The 26,400-nt window shown below is 29.5% G+C and overlaps 2 protein-coding genes across 6 annotated transcripts in view; one reads left to right on the forward strand and one right to left on the reverse strand.

The window, feature by feature from the left end:
* The window catches only part of LOC111628137 (ninein-like protein), a 29,524-nt gene extending 6,371 nt beyond the window's left edge, over positions 1-23,153 (forward strand). Inside the window, exons 2-6 of the mRNA XM_023371868.1 lie at positions 20,843-21,047; positions 21,114-21,228; positions 21,304-21,485; positions 21,746-22,033; positions 22,366-23,153. Of these exons, the coding sequence (XP_023227636.1) occupies positions 20,862-21,047; positions 21,114-21,228; positions 21,304-21,485; positions 21,746-22,033; positions 22,366-22,614 (1,020 nt within the window). The 5' untranslated portion in view covers positions 20,843-20,861 and the 3' untranslated portion in view covers positions 22,615-23,153. The remainder of the gene's footprint in view (positions 1-20,842; positions 21,048-21,113; positions 21,229-21,303; positions 21,486-21,745; positions 22,034-22,365) is intronic.
* LOC111628136 (monocarboxylate transporter 12-B-like) lies at positions 5,147-12,745 on the reverse strand. 5 transcript variants are annotated; one of them, XM_023371867.1, is made up of 5 exons: positions 12,301-12,745; positions 9,191-9,334; positions 9,029-9,124; positions 8,351-8,923; positions 7,064-7,766 (listed from the first exon to the last, which is right to left on the reverse strand). In XM_023371867.1, the coding sequence occupies exons 1-5, from the start codon at positions 12,485-12,487 to the stop codon at positions 7,636-7,638; spliced, it is 1,131 nt and encodes a 376-aa protein (XP_023227635.1). In that variant the 5' UTR covers positions 12,488-12,745; the 3' UTR covers positions 7,064-7,635. The 5 variants fall into 5 exon arrangements, 4 of the variants coding, with proteins under 4 accessions (XP_023227632.1, XP_023227635.1, XP_023227633.1 ...); XM_023371864.1 differs by adding an exon at positions 5,147-5,205 and having other exon boundaries at positions 7,662-7,766; positions 8,351-9,334; XM_023371865.1 differs by having other exon boundaries at positions 8,351-9,124.
* Positions 23,154-26,400: the final 3,247 nt, after the last annotated feature.

Consider the following 26,400-nt stretch of genomic DNA (forward strand, 5'->3'; position numbering starts at 1 on the left):
TCTGCGTGCTCGAAGCGTATCTTGAAGCGTTAGTAGAAAACAATTCGGATGATGTTTAATCTTTAATGACTTGTTTCCTTAATTAATTGGTAGAGTAATAATTTTTGTGTCGATCCCCCGGAGTCAAAATGTCGTGGCTTTTCATCAACAAATTTATTTCCTCGCTGAAAAGTATCCTCATAAATTGTACAAGAGAGAAATTAATGAAAGATAACATCTTTTTCTTTAAAGATGATAATTATTTAAAGAAAGACATTATGAAAACCTTCACTTTTTAATTATGATATCCCTTTTCTCTTATCTTACTTCCAACTTCCGATATCACTTTTATGTAACCGGAAATTTGACGTCATGCCTGTCACCTAGGCAACTATAATATCAACCCTGGCCTAGACATTGAGTTCTATCGACCGAATCGCTTTTAAAATAGCCAAATGAATTAAAAATCAGCTAAAGTAACATTATATATAGGCGTACACATAGTAGTTACATTATGCTAAATTTTAACAATATCTCTTAGAGGCAAATTGCCAGATCATCCTTACTGTAATTACCGAACTATTTATTACCCTCTTTGTTAAGTTCTTGTGTTACGGATGAGTACGAAACAAATACGTTTCTGTATTATATACTTGGCCTATATAATGGATACACGCTTTATTCATCGAATGTGTAAATTTTTTAGAATAAAATTTAAGCATCTAAAGTTTAATTGAGAGGCAACTTGCCAAGTCTATGTTGCTATACTTTTACACCATTACCCCCTTCAACTTTTTCAAAGGAGTAATGGAGCACGAAAACATGATTTTCTTAAATTACAATTATATTACTGAATAAATTATTTGTGCGTTGAACTTTTTCTTTAATTCTACGAAAATTTCTTTAAAATTTAACCGAGAGGAAGCTGTTAAAATTTAATTGAGAAGAAGTTGCTTATACCCTGTTTTATTTTATATTTTTTTAATGATAATTTACTATTGATTTGTAAGCTCTTCCAGTTACACACGAATATAATAACACGTTTATTCAGACATGTGTCTAAACCTTGTTTGAATAGTAGAAGGGTGGAGTTTAGAAATTTATTTATGTATCGAACATCATCAAAAGTTCAAATACTCCTGTTAACAAGAATTAAATCGATAAAACTCGTCCGTAAGTTACTATGTAAAATTACTGTAAACGGTGCCATATTTTTTGATAAATTAGTAAAGTTCCTGTAATGTATTGGCAATTCGATATATTTGAACTCGACTAAAATGAGTACTCCACCCTCAGAAGGCGGATTAACCTTGAAACTCGATAGAAGACACGCTCGAAAGAATATATAATCAATTGTGTAGCTGTAATTCAATATGCTGAATTGAGTTTATTTTTGTATATTTTTAATATAATTTATAATTAGATTTTTATTAAAAATTTATCATTAAAAAAAATTCATTTTGTTATTAAAAACTTCATTCATTTCTAGGAAAAACAACTTACATAAAATTACCTTTTCTTAATAATTATATTCAATTAGTGAAGTGTGATAATAGCTTAGAATGACATTTTTTTTAAATATATATATTTAACTTAGAAAAGAATTAAAATAACTGAAAGTAAATTTAATCCTTGACCGAATTTTTTCATATTAACCAGTTGAATCTTTCCTTGACCGTCATTAACTCAAGTACAAAGTATCCATTTGGTATAAACAATGAAAGGAAAGAGCATTACTCCGCTATTTCTAACTTTCCCTAACGGATAAACCAATATTAGAGTATGTATCATTATATTTTTATATATATAAACAGTTAATAATATTACTCCATAAGCATTAGAGATAAACACGATGCATGAATTAACGAAGATCAGTCTGGTGTATAAAGTATTAACTAGAGTAGATGATGAAGCAGAGTCGAGGATAATTATTTTCTGAGCTTCCATAAAAGTGATTAAAAGTTTAAATATCAAATTTAAACTTGTGATAATAAAGGATCCTTTGAGTTGTGATGCACATATTTTACATAATTTCCTTCTGCTAGATGACCTTCGAACAATTTTGTTAAATTACAAGAATATATGAAGTCGCTCCATTTATTCCACTTATTTTAAATGTTAATTATAATATAGGTGAATTTTATTAACGTTCGAGGAAAGGAAAATATTTTAAAGGAACTAAAGAAAATCTCTCTTGTAGCCGGATATATTCTAAACACTATCATTAAGAATTTAACGACGAGGGATGCGAAGAAAATTTTTACAGAGGATATAAAAGATGCACATTCTTGGCTTTTTTTTCCCTCCACAACAGATTGCCCTGTATAAAAAGTACTTATTTAAATTACGCTATGGCAGGTTTATTAGAAGGACACGACCTGCTAAAGGGTTCCTGATTACCTCTTAACGTAGTTGAATCCTTCCTGGAATTTTTAAGAGAACAACAGAAGAGAAAGATATAGGAAAAAAAAAAAAAACTTAAGGTATGTTGTCATAACACGAATATTATTCACATTTCATAACCCGGATTTTACCTTCAGGAAAATTTTGATTATTTAAATTCTACAATGAGGTACTTATTGTAGCTACAACTAGAAATTTTTCTATTAATTTATAACATAGCGAGAATAAAAAGAAATCTCTTTGTACTATATAAAATAATAATACACCCTTCTCGAATAATAATAATTGGAATTAAAGTTACGTGTATAATAAAGTAAAAAATAAATAAAAATATTTAAAATTTATATACAAAAGTATCCAAATTAATTGTAACGTATTAGTTAGGATAAGCGTAACAAACTGTCCAAGTAGATCCGGATAAGTTGAATAAAAAAAACGAATTTATGTGTCTAGAAACCGGAACCAACACCCGTTATGATCTAGTTCAGCAGATTTTACAATTTTAATTAAAAAAATGTATATATATATATAAAAAAAAGTCAATAGCTATACAAGAGCATCATTCATCCCTTGACTGATAATTGTACTTGATACGTTTCCGCTTCTTTTTCTCTTCTATGGCTTCTTTAATGCTTAACTTGTTAAAAACATGTTTATCATGTTAATCATATATGTGACGTCAGAGAATTTTTTTTACTTTAATTTACTTGAATTTATAATAACTTAAAAAAGATTTTTAATATTTTTATTTTTACACGTTTAAGCTTTCGCTGATGGGAGAACTTCGCTCATTTAATACACTTTCGACTTATAAACTTAAATAAAAATTGAATTTTTTTGTCTTTATTTATCGTGAAATTTATTATTTTATGAGCAAAAGTGTGAAGAATTTCTTAGGAAATTTATTGATTTTATTTACCTGAAAAAATAATTTTAATTCCTGTTATTAATGTTCAAAACACTTCACATGTTATTAATTTTATTCTTAATCATTATTAATCACTTAAACGTCGAAAATTGCACGAAGAGGATTAAAATTTCACGAAATTGACCGACATTGATACGATTAACTCGTGGAAAGAAAAAAAAACAATGGCCATTAGAAAATTCCTCAATGAGACAATTGTTTATTCAACTCGCTAATTACTTTACATGGCTTAAGAAGGATTCATAAGTTATATTTTGGCATTTGTAGGATATAAACCTGGAAAAAATGCTGAATTAATTCACTTACGGATCCATTGTGATAGCAAATATAATAACTATCCTGTATATGAAGCATTGTACGTGTTTAAATGGCAAAATTATTCTTGGTTGAGTAACTCATTCGCCAAGATAATGATCTAATGGAGATATTCTATAGAATATAACAAATGATTAAGTCTTTACATACTATATAATAATGCTATAGTTTAATAGAATGTTAAAAATATTTGAATTGTATCTCTAAAATTATATATTTTTACACATTAAAATATATATATATTCGTTTGTCCGTCTGTTTGTCTGTGTTTACGACTTTATATTTGAAATTTTTAAATGATTTTGGGAGTCGAATGTACAGTACACTTAAATGCAAAATTGGATCAAAAGTTTTGAAGTTTTATACAGAATTTTATTAAAAATTGATTATAATTTTAAATAAATTTATATGCTTTTAATTTTAATTATTTTTTTGAATTATTTACATATTTTTATCGATTTTTTAAAAGTTATTTCGTGCAATTAACTGTTTAATATTCATTTATGTATATTATAGATAATTTTAAAGATTTTTCGTTATAAATGTATTCGGTTTTTTAATGAAATTTATTAAAATATTATTTCTATCTTTAATTTCTTATATATATGATTATAATTATTGCTAAAATATAATAGAAAATATATTATTTTCCTCTTAAATATCAATTAAATTTAATTTATAATCTGCTATTACCAATTACTGTAAAATAAAATACAAAATTACTGTAAAATATGGATATTTTTAAGGTAGACGAAAGTAATTTCGGCTTAATGAATGTATATTTTTGCCGTGTAATTGTAGAATCAACTTACCTTAAAGTTACATTAAATGATCTTATTTTAATGTATTAAACTGGAGGAATTTCTAAATAAATTTTATTCAGGAAGAATTCGTTTTATTTTATCATCTTCTAGAACGAAATTTTCGAATTTTATTCAGATTTATAAGTTTTAATTTTATTCTTGTAAAAACTCCAATCAAATTTCTTTATCTCTATGCAATTTAACATTTAAAAATACATCAGGTTATGCTTTTTTTCGTTTTGCTTATTTTTGTTATAAAATTTCATAATAATAATATTTTATTCTTGTTTAATAGCGAATTAAAATTACATATAAAATTTCAAAATAAAATGGAGTAAAACTTGAGAATATTTTAAATTTTTTTATTTTAATTTCGTAAAAAAATTGCAGCGAAAAACTTTAAAATTCGCAATTTACGGTGGATTGTCTGTAATTAAAAACCTTAATTAACAGTGAATAAACTATGGATAAAATCCTCAATTAACAGTAAAAAAATCTTAATTAACAGTGAAAAAACTATGGTTAAAATCCCCAATTAACAATGAATAAACTATGGCTTAATCCTCAATCAACAGTGAATAAACTATGGTTTAAATCCTCAATTAACAGTGAATAAACGTCTAAATCCTCAATTAACAGCGAATAAACTATNTTCGTGCTATTTCTTCTCGGTACAACGATCTTCCTACAAAACAAAACAATAAAATTGTTTGATTTGATATATTACTTTAAATCGGAGACGATATCCACGTTAGGATGGAGAATTAATAGGCCTATCTACAAACAGATGCTCCAAACTTGCAGCGAAAAACTTTAAAATTCGCAATTTACGGTGGATTGTCTGTAATTAAAAACCTTAATTAACAGTGAATAAACTATGGATAAAATCCTCAATTAACAGTAAAAAAATCTTAATTAACAGTGAAAAAACTATGGTTAAAATCCCCAATTAACAATGAATAAACTATGGCTTAATCCTCAATCAACAGTGAATAAACTATGGTTTAAATCCTCAATTAACAGTGAATAAACGTCTAAATCCTCAATTAACAGCGAATAAACTATGGTCTAAATCCTCAATTAACAGCGAATAAACTATGGTCTAAATCCTCAATTAACAGCGAATAAACTATGGTCTAAATCCTCAATTAATGGTGAATAAACTATGGTTTAAATCCTCAATTAACAGTGAATAAACTATGGTCTAAATCCTAAATTAAAAGTGAATAAACTTTGTCTTAGATCCTCAATTAACAGTGAATAAACTTTGGCTTAAATCCACAATTAACAGTGAATAAATATGGTTTAAATCCTCAATCAACAGTGAATAAACGTTTAAATCCTCAATTAACAGTGAATAAACTATGGTTTAAATCCTCAATTAACAGTGAATAAACTATGGTTAAAATCTTTAATTAGCAGAATGAATTGCGGTTAAAATACCCAATTAACATCTACGGTTAATACGGAATAATCTATGGTTAAAATCGTATATTTTAAAAATAAAATTAAAGAGCTTGCAGTAACACATTAATCCAATTATGCTGATAACATCTAAAATTAATAATGATTCCTCTCGTACAGTTTATTACTTCAGTTACAAGCAAAGTTAATTGCACGTAATTGTAATATAAATAAAAATTGTTTTAATGCTTAATTATAATTAAGTTTTAAATATTAATTAATTATGCTTTTCGCGTCAACTAATTTTTTTAAAATGGAGATTAACTGCATGATGTCCATAAAGCCATATTAAAGGTTTCATCGTGTTTAATATTATCTTACAATAATTATGATTTTAATTGTAATTATTGTTGAAGTTAAAATATCAATTGTAAACGATTATAACCATACAGTCTTTAAATAAGAAACACATTAATTACAGTTAATTCTGGTAATATAATATTATTGTAAATTAAGTTAATTATTTAATCTTAACAATTATAAGATTCGATGAAGTTAAATGCAATTATATTAATTTCAGTTAACCGAATTAACTAGATTGCCTTCAAATTTGGTTAATATCGAGCACAGTTACCAATTCACTAATTGTAATGACGAGAAATACAATTATCAGATCGATAGCGCGGTTAATTTTAATTAAATATGCTACACCGATGCATAATTAACATATTTTATAATAATATATATATATATATAAGTTCATATTATGATAAACTAGTTTATCTTGAAAGGCATTTTTGAGTTAGTCTCTGCTATGATTTAAATATGATAATATTTAACCTTAAATCATTAACCTGATAATATAATTGTAATTGATTACAGTATAATTATGGTAATTATGTATCAATACAGCATATTTAATTAAAATTAACCCTGTTATAGATCTGATAATTGTATTTAACTTTATTTGACTCTACGCTCTGTGGGCACTCAAGCCCATTGCGGGTTCAGCCAGGCTCACAATGAGACGGGTGATTAGAGGAGACCACACATATTCGGCAAGACCATCCCAAAAGTTTCCTGGGTTTGCTCTCCACATTCCATCCCGGATTCTCTAGAGAAGTAGGCACTAAAAGGCTTTTCTTTCAAGCTCATTGTGGGTTCATCCAGTCTCATAATGGCACAGGTACTGAGAGAAGACACCACATATCCGGGAAGACCATCCAAAAAACTCCTCACCGTATTCGATCTCGGATTCTCCAGAGAGGTAAGATGATGCCTTAACCGCCTCGCTCATTATTACAGTTAACTAATTGAAATTCATGCGCTAATTTAACCAAATTTGTAGGTATTCGTAATGAATTCCGTTAATTGTAATTAATGTGATTCAATTAAAAGCCTAGTATTGCCAAATTTTTAGTGGAAAATGATCACGTTTGAAGATTCATAACTATGGTTTAGTAATTTGTATTAATTCAACGACGCATTTAATCGATCTAAACGATTAAATACATCTTAATCATTAAGCGATTTAACACTTTGTTATGGTATTTTTATTCTTTTATTTTCCATTGTTACTGTATGTAAAAAGCAGAATGCTATTATCATAGTTGATCATCCAAGCAAGACAGACACTCAGACTAACCAAACAAGTTAGGTTAAATTGTGTTGAGTTTTTAATTTTTCATTCCTTCCAAGCTCATTTTCGTGCTATTTCTTCTCGGTACAACGATCTTCCTACAAAACAAAACAATAAAATTGTTTGATTTGATATATTACTTTAAATCGGAGACGATATCCACGTTAGGATGGAGAATTAATAGGCCTATCTACAAACAGATGCTCCAAACTCCATAATAAAACAGCTAATAAATTGATCCCTGCACAAGTGAAGTAAAGTGAACTGTAACTACCTTTTATATCCCTGTAATATCCTGTAAAAATATATTAAATTTTTAAATATATAATAAAATTTTACTAACTTTTAAATTATTTAAAATGAGTTGTGACTAGTTAAATCCTATAATAAATAATATTTGAGAAATGAGAGAGAAAAATCTATATAAAATCTTCCTCTTTGCCAAATTTAATAAAATATATATAAAATAGAATATTTTAATTATAATTAACTTTAAAAATAAAGGTAAATTGAGATATTCCAAGAAATATACTGTATATTCATAGATAAGTAATGTTAATTATTATATTAATTATGACGAAATTTTGTCTATTGTTTCCTTTCTAGATTTAATTTGATTTTATTATAACGTGAGAAATATAAATATTTTGATTATTCTCAAACTCTTTCATTAATCTCAATTTCCTTAATTAAGAGAGACCTGTCTCGAAATATCTTCGTTAAGATATTAAGCAGAGAATAATGTATTTTTCTCATGATTCTTCTCTGCTCCTCACCGTATCAGGAATTATATGGTTAATTATGGTTAATATTATATATGTTAATATGGTTAATATTATATGGTTAATTATGGTTTTAAACTTTTATAAATCCACTTACCTATTATATATGGGAAACAAAATGGGAGAAAACCAGTTAAAGTTAAAACGGTTCCTATTGCAAATGGCAAGTGAGTCAAACCAAGATAATCAGCGAAGATTACGGGCCATTGAGGCATTAAACAACCGGTAAAATATCCAACTCCTGCGCTCACAAACATTAAAAATATATAACTGTTATAGAAAGGTGTAATTAATAAGATCACGGCTTGAAGAAGAAACGAAGCGATTATCACGTACTTTTTCTTTATCCTGAGAACGTCAGTAGCCCATCCACATGACAGGCGACCACATAAATCACCTATACAGTAACCAGAAAGAAGAAATACTCCTTTGTTGGTTTTGATATTCAAGTCCGATGCATAATCGACGATAACAGTAGGAAAGATGAAATATGTGAAGTGATAAACCGCATAAGTTATCCAAATAAGGTAAAATATCCGAAAACGAAAGATTATTACCCATTTAGAAATGATTTGAGCTGGTTTCGAAGCAAATTTCAACTTTTCTTCACATTTATTTGGCTTGGCATCATCTAATTCTTGAGGTCTGTACAGAGCAGCAGCAACCATACCTTGCAAGCAGATACCAGAAAGTATAAGAAATGTACCTCGAAGTCCATATATTTTTAATAAATATTCTATTAATGGCGGAAGAATAAAGGAACCCGTTGCCGTACCAGCGTATAATACTCCGATAGCGATAGTTTTGTACTTTTTAAAGTATTGGCAAGTAATGATTAAGCAGGACACATTGATGATTCCTATACCGAACCCTGTAATATTCCAAATTATATATATTTTTATTCTATATAAAATGATAGAATTAATGCTTAACTTACCATAAATGAAACCTAAGTAGATGGTGAGCGGTAAAACCTCGTGAGCTGTGAAACATAATGCTAGGCCAATTGAACTGACGAGTGTTGCCGAAATTGCAATTGTTCTAATGGTGAAGAGTTGGCACAATATACCATTACAAACAGCTAGAGAAGAAATTATTTCTTTTAATAATAATATTTAGATGTAGAACTTAATAAAATATTCATTTTTAGGTCAGTGATTGAATTTTTTCCTGATGCTTTTAATTAAGAATTAATCCTCTCTTAAATAAAGAATTAAAGTGTAGGATACTGTATTAGAAAATGAAAACTCCGAAAACATTTAGAAATAATTTAAGAAATGATTAAAGAAATTAGTTTTATTTTTTTAAGTATTTAGAAATAATTTAAGAAATGATTAAAGAAATTAGTTTTATTTTTTTAAGTATATAATTAAACAATAATAGGAAAAACATTTCATGAAATCTATGTTATTAAATGGTATCAGTTTGATCGATATTGTCCCAATTGTAAAGAGGATTTTGTCACATAGGCCTAGTTTCTGTAGACATTATTTATATATTGAATTCATGAGATTCACTTCTGTTTCTAATATTTCCTGATGTCATTTCGTATATAGCTTACATTTTATTTAGTAAATGATTAAAGAAATTAGTTTTATTTTTTTAAGTATATAATTAAACAATAATAGGAAAAACATTTCATGAAATCTATGTTATTAAATGGTATCAGTTTGATCGATATTGTCCCAATTGTAAAGAGGATTTTGTCACATAGGCCTAGTTTCTGTAGACATTATTTATATATTGAATTCATGAGATTCACTTCTGTTTCTAATATTTCCTGATGTCATTTCGTATATAGCTTATATTTTATTTAGTCTAAATAACATAAATAATATAAATATAAACATATAATTTTTAAGATTGAATTGTGATGTCAGAAACACTTCCTCAATTTTATATTAAAATAAATAATTAAATGTTTCGTAATTTTTGAATTAAATCTCAAAATTTAATGTAAAATATGTGTTTATTTTATAAACTTTTGCAAATGATTTATAATTTTTATTTTAGATCTTATCAATAATAATTTAATTTCTTCTGTGGTATGGGGTATGGAGGAATCAATCTTTGGATGAGTTTAAAGAGTAACACATTAGAGTTATTAGCAGTGTTAAGTCTATGTTATATACAATAATTTCAGAAGATAAAAACTTTATTATTAATTAATTTAAAGTATTAATATTTAAAAACTGCTGAGCAATATGTTTTAATGAAGTGGTATGGAGTCACATGATGAGATAATGCAACACGTGGGCAATCTGCTAAGAGGGAGCGCCTCCTGCGAGGAGTTTCTATAGAGAAACTGGGGTCGTATTCTGGTCACCGTCTCTGGTCTCTCGTAAGCCGGTCGCTGATTGGCTAATCCAAATGATTAGCCAATCAGCGATCAGCTTGTGAGAGACGAGAGACCAGAGACGGTGACCAGAATATGGGCCCTGGTCCCTATTTAGACACGCGAAGAAAACTCCCCTTGGCCAGCGAGTTGATCAGGACTAACCGCAGTGGTCAGCGGTTTTATTCACTATATTAAATATATTCTATTATTGTTATAATTGTTCTATAATTCTTAGTTTATGTATGGGAAACATAAATTGCATAAAGTATTTCTATTAAACTTATGAATTTTTAAATACTGTATTAATAAACATTTAGAAAGACTTAATTGGGCAGGCATTCAATTTCTTGGACATATTAATGCAATCATTAATTTTATTAATTGCAGTTTACTCTATCGAACACGTCAATTTTTAACAGGAAATTGAGCAAGTTATATTTAAATTTTGTAATATGAGTTATCATCTGTATGGAAATAGTCTTTCAAACTTCGACCGTTGTGCAATGGCGATTTTAATTTTATTTACATTTATATACTGTCAATTAAACTATACATACGCCAGTAGATAACTTATAATAATTTTTTACAAAGTTAAATTCTAAGTAAACTTGATAAGTCATTAGTGCTTTTTCTGTCTCTGTCTCTCTTTTAAACTTGTTGCTAGATAGAAAAATATGCAATTTTTCTCAATACTTCTTGAGACTTCCTGCTCATTTTTCACGCTACCCTACTGAGAGCTTCTATCTTGAAATATTAAATTGTTTCCTCAATTACAATTTGCTAATCTCTTTAAGTAAACTTAGCTAACTTTATTAACTCTTATTGTTAAATAACGACTAATGAAACTAGATCACAATTATGACATACAAAAATTTTCTTATGCAATAAGCAAAATTATAATTGTTTATATTCAAATCAGTAATTGGACTTTATAAAAATGCTGTTATTAAAACATAAGATATATAGTTATGGTTTATCAAATTGTTTCAATTATATAATGTTTTTGTAAGTAAGTCTTTGTTTTTATTAATTATTAAATAATTTCGTAGAAATTTAGAAATTCGATCTATTCTTAAGATGAAAAGAATTTATTTCAAAAGTATTATAAACTTTTCCATCGTTTTAATTTTAATCGAAGATGACAAGGCCCATCGATGACCGAGTAGTTTAAACCCCCCGAACAGTGGTAGTTGGTCGTGGTTTCGCGCCTTGCCAATGGGCTGGCCGCGTGAAGTTTTAGGGTGTTTATCACGTGTCTAATAACTTAGAATAAAGGTCAGTTTCCCATAAAAAGCTCTTCAGGAAGGCACCCACCCTTGACAGCTCGCACATGTGTTGCGTTGCCTTATCCCATAAATCCAGTTTAATAAAAAGAGAATTAAAAATTTATTTCAGTAATATTTACTATTTTTGCTGTATAATTATTTAATTACGGTAAGTAAACTATACATTTATTAAAATTTATTGCTTATCTGAAAGTCTATTTTTATCAGTGTTCAACTATTATCTAAACTTTCCATCGAATTCCTTTTACAATTTGTAGCAATTTAATATTAAATTTTATCCTTAGAATAGGCTATAATATTGTCTCACGTTTCCTTATTTTTCCTACGACAGCTTAAGAAGTAAATGAATAAAATTAAAGTCCTCGCATTCGAATAATAACTTTAATGATAGTTCTACTCGAGATAATTCGAAAATGAACTTACACACAAGCAATCCAATTGTTCCAGCCAATGAGAAAGGCCAAGTAGCTTCTTCCCTCGTCACACCGAAGGTGTCGATAATTGCTGAATATATCACCCCCGATGCCCTATACAGACCTATCACACACAACATATTGACAAAACAAGCGGCACTTACGACCCACGACCATCCTCTATCGATCACAGCCATTTTTTAAGAAGTGATTCACGTATTTATTAAATACGTAGCCAATTTCTAATGTTTATGTTACATAATCTTTATCTTACATTTCGGCATTTGGTGCCTGTACCACAAATGTAAACAGTAGTCGTAGATTAATAGGACTTTTTAATGCTAACAATTATTCCGTCAGTTTATATTAACGGTATTTTTAAGTTACTTATTTCGCGCGGCGCGTAGTATAGCGACGCGACATACAAATAAACATAACGTAACGCGTCGCGAAGCGCGGAGGGGTGACTAGAAATGCTGTTTTTGTTTCGATCTAAATAAAGGAAACTAAGTTTTAAAAAAAGCTTTCAAGGTCGTTCTGATATTTAGCGATTAAAATATCAATTCGATGAACTATATAAAGAAAAGTTTACTGACATCTTGCAGTAGTTTTGCAATTTATTTACATTACTTCCCAGTTTTATGCATGTTTACTACATTTTATCCTTGTTTTATACGTTAAAAATATTAAATTATTGAGCCTCTTACACTTTCTCATGGTAGATGGAAATTAATTATATTAATTAAGACGTTTAAATAGTATATTTTCCTTTTTTGTTATGGAAAGTTGAACTCGTTTAGGCAAGCAACACCCCCTAAAGCGACCGTTTCACCTTCTTAACGCACAGTTTACAAAGTTCGTTATGCCGAGAAAATACCTTTCTTTTATTTTTTCCCCATTGGAAGAAGGGCAACGTGAGCAAAATACAAAAATAGTCGACTTATTTCCTGTTGGAACTTTGTAACTCTGTCTTTTCTGTCAGCAGTCATATGATATTAGAACAGTCCATCAGTCGATACAGTTCACTGTTTATAGGTATTTTGGACTAGATTACTTTTAATGGACGTCGAGGAAAAGATTGAATAGAAGAAGAGAAAATTTTAAGCAAGGGAAATTATTATTCATTTTTTACTCAAAATAGATTCTTTGCGCTTCATTACATATTCTAAATTCAAATTATGGAATGTACAGGCCTAAAACCCTATTTTTTTTTAGTTTACAAAGCATATGAAATGCTTTATCCTAGTAAATCATTCTTGTTTTATTATTCAAATTAAACATTTCAATTATAATTAACTTTTGAACGTGAAATATTATTCTTTTAGCCCCTGTTTAGTGGTACACCTGCTTCGCTTCTTTTCGCTTCGGTCGCGTCGCGCTTGCGCGACGCGACCGAAGCGAATAAATGATCTCTGTTTGTTGAATTGATCTATCCACTATTCAAAAACACACTCTAACTTTCTTAAATTAAGTCTATATCAAGAAAACTCGAGTAAATTAATATTTTATAATTGATATTTACAAAAAACTTCATAAATACGTCTCGACGACGCGCCGAAGGACACGCCATACAAAGTGAATAGAAACAATAGTAATGACATTTTAAACTTTAGAACCTAATATCGAGGTTACATATCGTGTAAATTCGCTGAAGACAATTCCTCAGTCAGCAAATGATATTTTTTTATCTACAGATCGGGTGTCTAAATTAAATTTGGGATTAAAAAGAATCGTCTTTATGACTCACTTGGGTATGTTTCTGTTTCTACGCCCTCGTGCTAACTTGACCTCCCAAAAGAATGGAAAGGTGAGAAACACCTATAGATTATTACACTATTTGTAGAAGTATCAAGCTGGCAAGGTCGTTTTAATTTAAAAAAGAAAAAATTTGTACCAAGTCATCACAGAGAATGTAAAGACTAGTAAAGTGTTTAACTCTCTTTGTTTTCATTCTTTATCACTCATAATTTATTATTAAAAAAATTGTGTTTTTTTTAATTAAAACAAAGCTTGCACTTTATAAATTTTATAAACAATGTTCTATTACAATTAAATCTTTCTAAGAAATTCTCCTCGTCCTTGATTTTTAAAATGGGGAGAGATGAAAATGCTTAAAGATAGGAAGTTGCGAAAGAGGCAATTTAGTTGTCGCTCGTGTTGAATCATTGTCCTACAAAATAAAGAAATAAACAATCAAAACTTATCCTCTTCGATTGAGTTTAAAACAAAAGTAATGCTCCAAAAAAATAGGGAAAAAAATAATATGTTAAGTACAGTACCTTTAAATACACAATTTTACTAGGTATTTGCATAAAATAAGAACGACGTATTGATAAATTATAGAAATTTCTAGTATAACGTTTCCTTTTATGGATAATTTGTTTTATAGTTCACGTAGAGTTTCCTGAAAATTTCTTTTCTTCGATGGACGAAGTTGAGAAAATAAGAAGTAATTCGTTCGAAAAGAAGATAAACTTCGAGGAGTGCTTCGCTTGCTTAATTGTCTTAGTTGAAGAGTTCAACATTCATTTATTTCGGTATACAGTTGGAAAAATATCGCATGCAATCGTATAGAAATAATCATTTAATAATATTAACAATTGAATAGAATAGAAAATAAAAAAATAATAATGAATAGAGTGATTATTCCATAGAAAACTTAGTAAAGTAATAATTATAATAATAGAGGGAAAACTGTTATTGGCAAGTTATGACTGTTTTTATTTTTTCCTCTTCTTCTTCCTTGCTGGCTGTTCCTAAATTAATCATTTTAGTTATTTTTATCGATTTTTTTCGGTACAAAATATGTCACAATGCATATTTATATCTATTTGAAATCGTTATCTTATAATCTAGTTCAGATTATCAGTCGCGATGAACTGATTCTAAGTGTAATTTCTATTTTTTTTTTTTTTTTAACTCGTTAAATGCATAAATTACTCTTCAACTTACATCCTTTAACGAGGAATTTGAAATACAAATACAAAGGAAAGAAATTATACATATACATTTTTTACTATTGCTATTTATCCGTTTTAAATTGAATACTTTTTTTTATTAACTCTTTATTCAACACGCAAGATGTTTTTTTTTTTTTTCATTTTTGGGGCTCTTTCCGCTCTATGGACACTAAGATGGCCTTTCTAGCCAGTCTATTATGGGTTCGGCAGGCCCACAATGAGGACAACAGTGTGGTGAGAGACGGGACCCGACATATCCGGGAGAAACAATCCACTAAAAATTTCTGTGGTTGCTTGTCTGGGTTCGATTTCCAGCCTCACAGAACGGTAGACTGAGGTAGGCAGAGTAACAAAAGATTTATAAGAATTTCAGCGATGTTAAATATCATTTTTAATAGCATTTTTCGGGCTTTGCGATGTCTTCTTTTATTGCAAAAGTGTCATACTTTCCGAGAACGTGACGTGATGTCCTGCTCTAGCAACCTTGACACGCGGATTTTTGCTATGCACGCTTGATCATTAGTGTTTAAGTAATCCGGTTGGAACCATCGGCATTTAATTTTATGCTTTAATTTCTATATATAGGCTAATGGAATTATTTTATTTATTTATTATTTTTCGACCTATTGAGCTTTAATGAAACTTTATCGATTCCATGCTATCGAGAGAGAGAGAGAGAGAGAGAGAATCCAATAGAGGATACGCCCGTTTGAATTGAATGTGACGTCAATTGCTTCAATTTTTTATACACAGAACCAAGCCATTAGCTACAATCTAATCATTAAATAACACAATTACAATTGTTTTAATTATTATAATAATAATAATATCTCTACATAAAGGCATTATTCTCTATATGTATTTTTTATGTTTATTCACATTGTTCGCAAAGTTAGAGTGATGAAACTTTTAGAAAGGGTTATCTGGCCTTTTGGGGATGTCTTAAATATCTCTGAAGAATCTATATTTACGTTTTCTGCTAATTTATTTAGCACCTGTATGTTTGTTAGTCTCTCAGTAAACTTTTATATGTAATTAAAATAGTTGAACTCTCTAGTGAATAACTTGGAATGTATACACTTTACACGAAGATTTACTTCTATAAAGTTTTTAAAACATTACCCCCGTTTGATTGGCATGTTTTATGTATTTTTTAAAACATAAAACATGTAAAAAAAAGTATAAAATGCGTTAAAAATAGTTGACAACGTTGTTGATGTTTTCATCTCTAATATTTGTTACCATTACCTTTGTCTTCAGGAATCTGTTTGAAATATGGCCTCACTCCCTTAATATCTCCTGAACCAATGCTCCTGTTTCCTGCAAATTTCTAGAAAAATTTCAGAAATTTTCGACAAAAGGTACGGGAATTATAAAGCTTCAAAGTGGGTGAACAGAATCGTGCCCTCCACACATACTAACTTCATACATACAAAAAAATCCCCAAGTTCTTTTGCATTTGTCGACGTTTCAAGGTCTCCCGAATTCAAAAATGTAAAAATCTTGGAGAGGATAATGTATATATAACAGTTAGGAAAGTAAAATGCCTTTTATTTTTTAATAAGTCTAATGTTATATTATATTAAAGATTCATATTCTCATCATTTTTGTGTATATTTAGTATAATTAATAATTGAATATATGCTGTAATCATCAGAGGAGTGGTTCTATTACAAACTAATCATAATAAAAAGGATGCAATGTCATTATTTCAGTGTTTTTTTCTGATGAAATTTTTATGATACATTCATTTAATTGATACTTTCGTACATTATAATACCATATTGTGACAGAATTAAACGTGGAGTGAAGTTACTGCAAGCGAATTTCTTAATAAATGATGTTTATATACCAAATACGATTGTAAATTAACAAAAATTTATGTCTGTTGTATGAAATATAACAAGTTAATAGTATTATTATACTATTTATTAATATTAATGAAGACAGACGAGAAGGAAGAGAAGATGGGGTTCTCCGGGGTGGAAATCTATATTACAAAGTCTAGAAAAATCTCTTTGTATCTCATTTCGAGTGCTTGAAAAAGTAAAAGAAATATAGCAAACAGAAAGTGTCGCATTATAAGGACAAAGGAGGCCCTAAGCAAACGTTATATCTGAGATCCATTAATTAAAAGAGCATAGATTTATTTAGGTCTACAATAATGTGAACATTTTTGATATAGAAACAGAAAACAGTCGTATTTTTAATAATTACTAATTTGATGATTTAAATACTAAAGTAATACGAAATTTTCCTGGCCTCTAGCGTCGTGGGACCGGGAGAATTTGAATTAGGGGAACCCATGTACGGTGTTGACTTCAGACATTTTTCTTCGGGGGAATTTTTTGGGGGAAATATTTTCTTACAAAAGATTGGTTTTGGGGCCACCTGTTGGTGGGGCCCTCAGACAATTGTCCTGTTTGACCATAGGATATGCGTCGCCTTTTTACTCTATATGTAGGGCCGCTTCTGGCCGGGGAGGTCCTAGCATCGGGGCCCGCAATTACTCTCCAAGGCTCTGATATTAATTACAAGTTTTCAAATATATAATTAAATCTAAATAAGATACTGTTTTAAAATTTTGAAAAAATAAATTGTTATTACATAATTAATTCTAAAAGAATGGCGTAAACAATAGATTTTTGGTAATTACTTTACGTTGCAATACAAGAGGAAATGGCAAAGAACGGTTAATGTTCGACGTCCTTTCTCTATATAAAACTATCCTATTCATTTGTGTAGTGTATTGGTGGACCGTAGTTAGGATCACCTGGATACTAGGATCGGTTATTGACCCTACGTCACGTGACCAAAGCGGAAAATGTTTATGGGTTTTAAATTTATTAGTCCGACCTGACGTGTAAGTCGATAGATAGGTGAGTTTATCGAAATCCAATTTGTATCAATGGAAAATTTTAAATGGCTTATACACAATCGCATTTCCTCTATCCATTAAGGCACGTGATTAGCCCGCACGTGTACTACCGACGTCATGAAATGTTACTATAGCAACAATGTACCACGCCCAAAGCGAAATCGGGGGATAGAAGGGGTGTTGCCACCTGTGCTATCAGGTACGGCGCATAAGATTGGATTCGATCACGCTATAGTTACAATAATCTAATTTAGAAAAATCCCGTCTTGTCTAAGTAAAAAAAAAATATATATAAATATGTGTTAAAAGCCGTTATAATTTTTCGGAAGATGGTAAATTGTCAAAAGGCGGAAGAAATTTTTTTATTTTAAATTAAAATTTTTAAGAAAAAGGATGCGGTAATGGCGCGCAACAACCTAATTTTTAAAGGAAAAATAACGGTTTAGAAGTTCTAGTAAATCATAATGGAGGTGGACAAAGGTCACTTATGCACGCTACAAAGCCATATATCCTATAATAAGGTCACTTTGTATGTCGTTGGCATCCCTTAAATGACGTAAGTAGGAGCATTATATAAACAAAATGCTGTTTATAAATAAACTCGAATCAAATATTCTTTTATAAACATGACGTAATTTTACGAACTGACTTCATCTTTTTGTCAGATGAGCTAATTTCAGAGGGTCAACGTTTTGGGTAGAGTCACCAGAGGCGTTGTGTCAACCCCGTTTTTTTTTATTTATTTTTCTTCTGTATAGAGAACCTCTTTCATTTTTCGGAAATTTTTTAAATAAAATTTCCCCACTTGAAAATTATTTTAGTATTAATTTATTCAAGAGACAATAAATCTTAACCTCCCAAAAGCACGTCCTAATTTAAGAGGTTCTATGATATAGGCCTACTGTACTTTATTTACCAGGTCGGATTTTTCGAATTTAGTTCACAGAATTGTATAAAAGAAAAAATATCTACGTAATAAGTGTAAATATACGTGTTTTTCGAGCTTGTTTATGAAAGGATTTACTCTTCGTTGCGTATGTTTCTATTATGTAAAATTCCGACGTTTTATCTATTGTGAGACTCCTGTGACGTAATTGCCGTCACGTTTCGCCGATTCTTATAATGGTAGGCTCGTGATGTAACGAGTATCTTGTTATCACTTAAAAATCCGAATTAATAATCTAGTTCTTTCGTTTAATAACATCTTTTCAAAATTCTTTACAAAAATCGAGTCGATTTATAGCGCGAGATGGCGCCACGCGAATTTTGAAATTATATTAATTTCCACCAATGAAAACTAGTTTTACAGAAATATACATTTTTCTTTCTCTCTCTCTCTCTTTTTCTCTCTTTTAAATTTTATAGAAATATCTAACAATTTGAAAATTTCGTTGAAGGGATTTTTTACGAATATAAAAGAAAATAAAAACTTGGGAGTTGATATATTATTTCGGCATTTTGAAAAATAATTTATTTATAAATTTAAAATCATAAAAAATTCAAATATCTTCTGTTGTGGTGTAGGCCTGTGTACAATCTTCTGCCATCTGTTGAGGGTGAACGATGCTATTCTTTGTATCGATTGTCAGCCGAAAACGGTTTTTTGGTAGCAAAACTTAATTGAAATATCGAGATAAACACGAAATTGCAGCCGGTTTATACTTCCATTTATCTAAAAAATAATATTTAACAAATGCTTTTTGCAAATTGGATGTTTTTATCGCGCCATTTCGTTTCGAAATTTATCTCCTTTTTTGTGTGTGTGTGTGTGTTTATAAAAGAGAAATAGAGACGAAATTCTCACCCCCAACGTAGCGGATTATATCTCCCAAAAACTTACTAAAGAAGCACTATTACCTGTCCGTCCAGTTTGTTTACCTGAGAGAAGTGACTCACCACCCTCTATACACAAAAGCTGTAGCACCTGGGACTGGGACCTTGGCGGGAAACTGCATTTGTCTGCATCTCCCGAGGAATAGTGAAGTGCGGTTATCTTTCATCTTAGTTTCTTGAAGATGGTAAGTTTGTGTTTAGCTTCAGGCTACGAATTTCGTGTAATTTCGTCTCCTTCTTTTAAAAGAAAAGTCTTTATTGTTTCTCGTCTGACGTGTGCTTTATTGTTTACGTATCAGTAACGTTCAGTTTTCCATTGGTTACTCCCAAGCAAGATCTCTCTCTCTTTCTCTCTTATCGCCATGATCATTACACGATTAGTTTCTTTATGGTTCATTTATCTGATTATGCATCACTAAAGTACTAATTATTTTCTTAATTGTTCCATTTGGATGTTTAAACTAATTAGGTCAAGATTAACTCGATTACGAAGAGGGATGAACCCATGCACTCAATTACCAGTTGTAAAATATATTATTACGCCCATCCTTCAGGCAAAATAACCGATTCTTGTGTAAGAATCATTGGACTGATATCAGAAAGAAACAAAAAAAATTTCAACTCAAGGTTATCCTGAGTCCAACAACTGCATAATAAAAATCCTTTTGATACACTTTATTATAATATAAATAGAAGTTTAATAACCTTTCGAATGAGTTATGACGTGTCATTTCATTGTTCGAATGTGGGAATTTTATTATTATTATTTTTTATGTCCAAATTTTCTATTATTAAATTTTTATGTCACGTAATAGTGAATTGGGGTTTAGTAACTAATAGAAATTGTTGTTATTATTATTATTTTTTTTTAATTTTTACAGTTCTGATGAGGCTTTTACTATGAACGAATCGGAGGAGCAAGACACGTATGTCAGCCAACTTAGGGAGGTATTTCAGAGTTGTGACATAAAGAATAAGGGCTTTTTGAATAGAGAAGAACTCATTTTGCTATGCCACAAGCTCCAACTGACAGAAAAAACGAATATCTTTGTGTATCAATTATTAGGAGATGATCCAAATGCTAAAGTGAGTGATTGTTTTAACAATTTATTTGTTTTTAGTGATTGTGAATATAATTAACCATGCTTACAGGTTGGTTTCGATGAGTTTAAAGAAGGATTTGTATCACTTCTCACCGAATCAGTTGGCTTAGCAGATTCTGCAGAAAATGATAATGAAGAGGAGACGGGAAGCCAGCATCTTTCAGGTTTAAGATCACTACTTTCTAGCACGTTTATGTAGCTTTATAACGTCTTAATTTCTTCTTTATATATAATTTTAGATAGAGAAGTATCTCCGAAATTTGTCCTGGGTACGAAAAAGTACGGACGACGTTCTCGTCCGGTATTTAATGAAGATGGCGGAACTCCCGATTATTCGGATTCTGAGTTACTTTGCGTTCCTATAGACGGAACTCCATCACTTCTTCGAAGATCTTCCCTTACTAAAAATTCGGTTACGGATGTAAGTATTGGAGGATTGCGAGAGGAAGGCAATCGATGGAGAAGAGTTTAATTTTCTAAGGAAAAATAACGGTTTAGAAGTTCTAGTAAATCATAATGGAGGTGGACAAAGGTCACTTATGCACGCTACAAAGCCATATATCCTATAATAAGGTCACTTTGTATGTCGTTGGCATCCCTTAAATGACGTAAGTAGGAGCATTATATAAACAAAATGCNCAATCGATGGAGAAGAGTTTAATTTTCTAATTTTCATTTCAGGTCGATAATAAGATGGAATGTAGTTACGAATCGCCAATTAAATACGGAAGTAATGGTAATTTACCCATGGTAACGATTTCTTCTGATCAGCAAGTGCTGGAAACGTTCGAATCGGAAACGAATCCTCATCTCGATGTGCCAATGGAATCCGATTCGAATTTAGAAACAAATCCGGAGGAATACTTGCAAGGAATATGGAAAAAATTAGGAGTGGGCAAGGACGGTTACTTGAATCTCGAAGAATTAGCCAGAGTTTGCGAACGGATCGGTATGGAAATGTCCGACGAGGTAAGTTCAACGGCCAATTCCACGTGTCGCCATCTAGCGAAGAGTAACAATATTAAATTTTTAATTTTTTTTAATGATAAAAAATATAATATTAAAAATTAAAAATTTCTACACGTTATAAATTTGAATTAAGTAGTTTTTTTTAAATAGCAGAAAATAAATAAAATTAATTTTGCTTTAGTTAATACTTGTGGCGCTAGGTGGCACTACAGGCTTAAGTTTTTAGTATCACCTAGCGAGCGCCACATTATATACTTTTATTGTATCTTATTTATTATTAAAAACACGTTTAAATAGGTTTAAGTAATTGTACTAAAAATATATTTTTTAAGGTGGTCACTCAATTATTCGAAAAATTAGACTGTGATCAGGATGGAAAAGTTAGTTTTGAAGAATTCCTTCAAGGTCTCTTCCAACATGGCGGACCACAAACCGCAGAACTGAACGAAATACAGATAACAGACAGTCCATTACACAAGAATAAATTCTATAAAGAAGATTCTCAAGAAGATCACCAGATGGCGGTAGTGACGTCAGAATCGGGGATATTTTCCTCCATCGATCCGGAAAACACAGGGTGAGCCTCAATTATGTAATTTAATAATAATAATAATAATAATAATATCATTATTATTATTTTCTTAAAATTATCATTATTATTATTTTATTTTTTTTTTAAAATAAACATTTTAAACTTGGTATAAATATTGACGTCATTTCCGTAAATTGGGGTCGCCCTTTAAAAATTAAACTGTCAAAGAAATGTGTATAAAACGATAAAGATTGCAAAAAGTCAGGAAGAAAAATAACAAAGAGGGAAATTGTATTTGGTAACAAATCACCTTACATTAATGTAGTTATGAAAAACGAGCGTCATGGTAGGGGAACCATGAATAAAGGCAGTTAATTCACTCTAAGAAGTGCATTTGTTATGAAAAAAATATTTAAAAAAAAATTACAGAATAAAACAAGTTAAGTAGTAAGAAAAGAAGAAGAGAAAAAAAATTATAATACAACCAGCTGCTGAATTCGCTAACATTTATCAAATAAATTTTAAATCATTACAGAAGTAAAGATAAGTTACAGGAACGAAGGAAAATTGTAATTTATCTAAAGTCTTGTGTACTTTTTTTTTACTGGTTTTTCTGTAGATTGTATGTATTTTTTTTTTAATTTTTTCTGTTATAGTCATTACTTTTATGAAGGGTGGAAATCGGTAGAGTCGCTTTTTAACTTAAACACCTTCCAGAAAATATATTTCTTGTGTATGATAAAAAAACAATTTGTATTTTTTTTTTGTAAGTTGATTTTCCTGTTGATTTATGGAGTGTTGAAGTGTGTGTGTGTTTTTTTTTGTTTTTAATTTACTATTAAATTTAAATTTAAAAAAAAATCTATTTCGTCTAAGAATTTAGTGTTGAATATTATTGTCTGCTTTGTTCAATAGCGTAACTAGGGGCTTAGCAGACTATGAAAAAGGTGGTGCCTTATTTGCAGAATAGGCTATTGGGGCCTCCTTGGAAATTAGGGGTTACGCTACTTAGATCTAATAAGGGATCCCTGGTTACGTAACAGGACAAATAATTACAATTACAACAGGTAATAACAGGGGGCCTCCTTATCTTTGTAAATAAATAAATGAAATTTTAGGTATGTATATATAATATCTAAGAGTTTATTTTTCGTTCATGGTACAGGGTTAAAGTCTGTACGTTCTCATTCTGTCTTCTTCTTAATATCGGTTTTAATTTGTTTTCTTAATGAATTTATAAAGATGTTTCAATACTGTTCAAGGTATCGAAGGATATAAATGGAATTACGTTCAATTTTTTTCATTGTTATTGAATAAATATTTAAAACTGGATATCTGTTTCACTATTGTTGAATATATATTTCATAATTATCAAAACTGTTTCATTGTTGGATATTCAAAGGTTGAAATCTGTCTTAATCTTTCTAAATTTATTTAATGTTTCACAATTGTTAAAGCTAGTAATAAATTTCTGTTGTGGAATTATTTAATTATATTCGAGTCTGTTTCGTGATTATTTAATTTGAAATCGTGTCCATTTTAATTATAGAAATAAAATCAATTTCAAATAATAATTTAATTATAAAAATCATATCTTATTATTATCAAAATCTCCTTCGTTTCATTTTGTTATTATTATTATCCGACGATCGATATTTCATTTATTATTAAATTTTAATTCGTTTCAATTATTATTTAATTGGAAAGAAACGACGTTTTCATAATTGTTCCTTTGATATTTTGAATTTTAAATTATTATTATTACTATTATTATTTAATAAATTCAAAGATATTATTGAATATTGAAAGAATATTTAACTCTAGAATATTTTCTCGATCGTGTACCAGTGCAGAGTCAGCTGTTTTCGACTCTAGAAATCGCTTGGAAGAAGACTTTTCCCTTCGTTAAAAATATAATAAAATGGCGGAAGTTTTCTTCTTAAAAATAAAAAAAAATTGATAAAAAAATAAAGATTTTTTTACTAAAAAATTTCCATATATTTTCAGTAAATTAATTATAATTTCTGCGATTTTTATTTCGTCACTGACACGTCACTGAAGGTGCCATTTACTCGTCGAATGACGCAATTTTCTTTATTACATTCGTATTTTGCGTGGGATCTCGATTTAGCGTGTGAAATTGGCACTAAATCGAATTTGGCGTTAAATGGAAGAACCTGAAGGAACGAGTAATGAAGTCTACACGCTAATCTGATAAGGTGTATTCGTTTCTACTAGTGTACAGTACATGCAGTTCCTGCTTTGGGGAAGCTTAAAATGGCGTCGAAATGACGTAATGGTGTAGACAATTTTGACGAAACAAATGAATTTTTAGTAATTTACAGTTACTGAAGTGTTTTCTATTTAATATTTAGGGGGAAGGTCGAAGCCATTCGCAGATTATTATAATGAACGAAATGATTATAAGATAGAGAAAAATGAATTAAAATTCTATTCGAATTAGGTTTTAGTGAATACCTGAGGATTTATGGTTAAGTTTAAAAGTCGAAATACAAGAGATAATTAAAACTTTGTGTAATAAAATATATTCAGAAAGTGACAGAAAGAAAATAATGATGAAGATGACAATCTACAAACAAATAGAACAATTTTGTAATTAAAATCTAATTACAAATACCATTCACTGGCAACATCAAGTATCGACTTTGTCTCCTTTACTTTGTTTCTCTTTATTAATTGAATTTTATTGGATTTTTCTTTGTTCTCTCTTAAACATGACATGTCCCAGATCTTGTAGAAAATTCGGATTCGACAGTACATTAATTGTACATTGGAAAATTACTTAAAGCGTTTTAATTAAATGATAAATCTCCTTTCGATTTTTAATTTTCTATCTTTCTTAAGAGCTATTTGCAATTTTATAAGCAATTTTCCTCTATCTAAAGTTATGTTTTGATAAAGGAAGACGGGCCGAAAGTGATTCAAACATACTTCAAAATTAATTATAAAGTCTTTAGATATGAATATTTTGTATAAAGTTCGTGTTTGCTAAGATTATAATTCACTTTTAAGCAAGAGAAAATAAAAATTTAGTATATTTAATGTTAAAGTGATCCTTCTGTAATGATGCCAGTCACGTTATATATCTAGAAATTTTAAGTTATAATGAAAAATTTAATATTAATATCCACTTGTACATTATAAAAATTGTTATTAATCTATAATTAATGCATGCATTATTATTATTATATTTTTTTTTTACCTTGTTTTCTTGGTAACAAGAAACGAATTATTGAATGTCTTGTCACGTTGTCACTTGGCTTCTTGACACGAGTGCTTTTATGTCGAGTTTATCTATTTGACGACCGACTTCTAATTATCGTCTTTTCCATAATCTCCGATTATTGAGAACGAAAGTGGGAAAAAATATTGTTACAATGACATACCATTAATGACTTGTCAGCCTGATGTTTAATATTAAAGACCTATTCAATATCTATAGAAAGAAAAAGGTCGGAAGCTTGTATGTTGCCATTGACGTTATTAATAAAATAAAAATTATCGCTCCCCTTTTTTATATATATATATAAATTTTTCTTTTTGTTCCGCTCTTTTTGTTATTAAGTAAAATCTAATTTGACGCTAAAAGCGGGGAAAAGATACTTGATAAGATTTTTGTCACTTTGAGATGCTTTGGTTTCTATCAGNAAAGAAAACAAAAATCAATATTTTTGTAATAATGTTGCTTTCTCAGGGACAACATATACACTAATTGCTTTAATAGTATGTTTTGCATTTAGGTGAGTACTAATTCATGCATTATTATTATTATATTTTTTTTTACCTTGTTTTCTTGGTAACAAGAAACGAATTA

This window comes from Centruroides sculpturatus, unplaced genomic scaffold, assembly GCF_000671375.1.
Source record: "Centruroides sculpturatus isolate CEXI.00-Female unplaced genomic scaffold, Cexi_2.0 scaffold511, whole genome shotgun sequence".
In the NCBI taxonomy this organism is placed as follows: Eukaryota; Metazoa; Arthropoda; class Arachnida; order Scorpiones; family Buthidae; genus Centruroides; species Centruroides sculpturatus.

Coding starts and splice junctions, on each gene's coding strand:
- LOC111628136 (XM_023371864.1), bottom strand. CDS start 12,487: ATGGCTGTGATCGATAGAGGATGGTCGTGGGTCGTAAGTGCCGCTTGT. Junction 9,335..12,300: donor AACAATTGGATTGCTTGTGT/GTAAGTTCATTT, acceptor TTTCTTCTCTAG/CTGTTTGTAATGGTATATTG. Junction 5,206..7,661: donor TTTGGAGCATCTGTTTGTAG/ATAGGCCTATTA, acceptor ATCTGTTTGTAG/ATAGGCCTATTAATTCTCCA.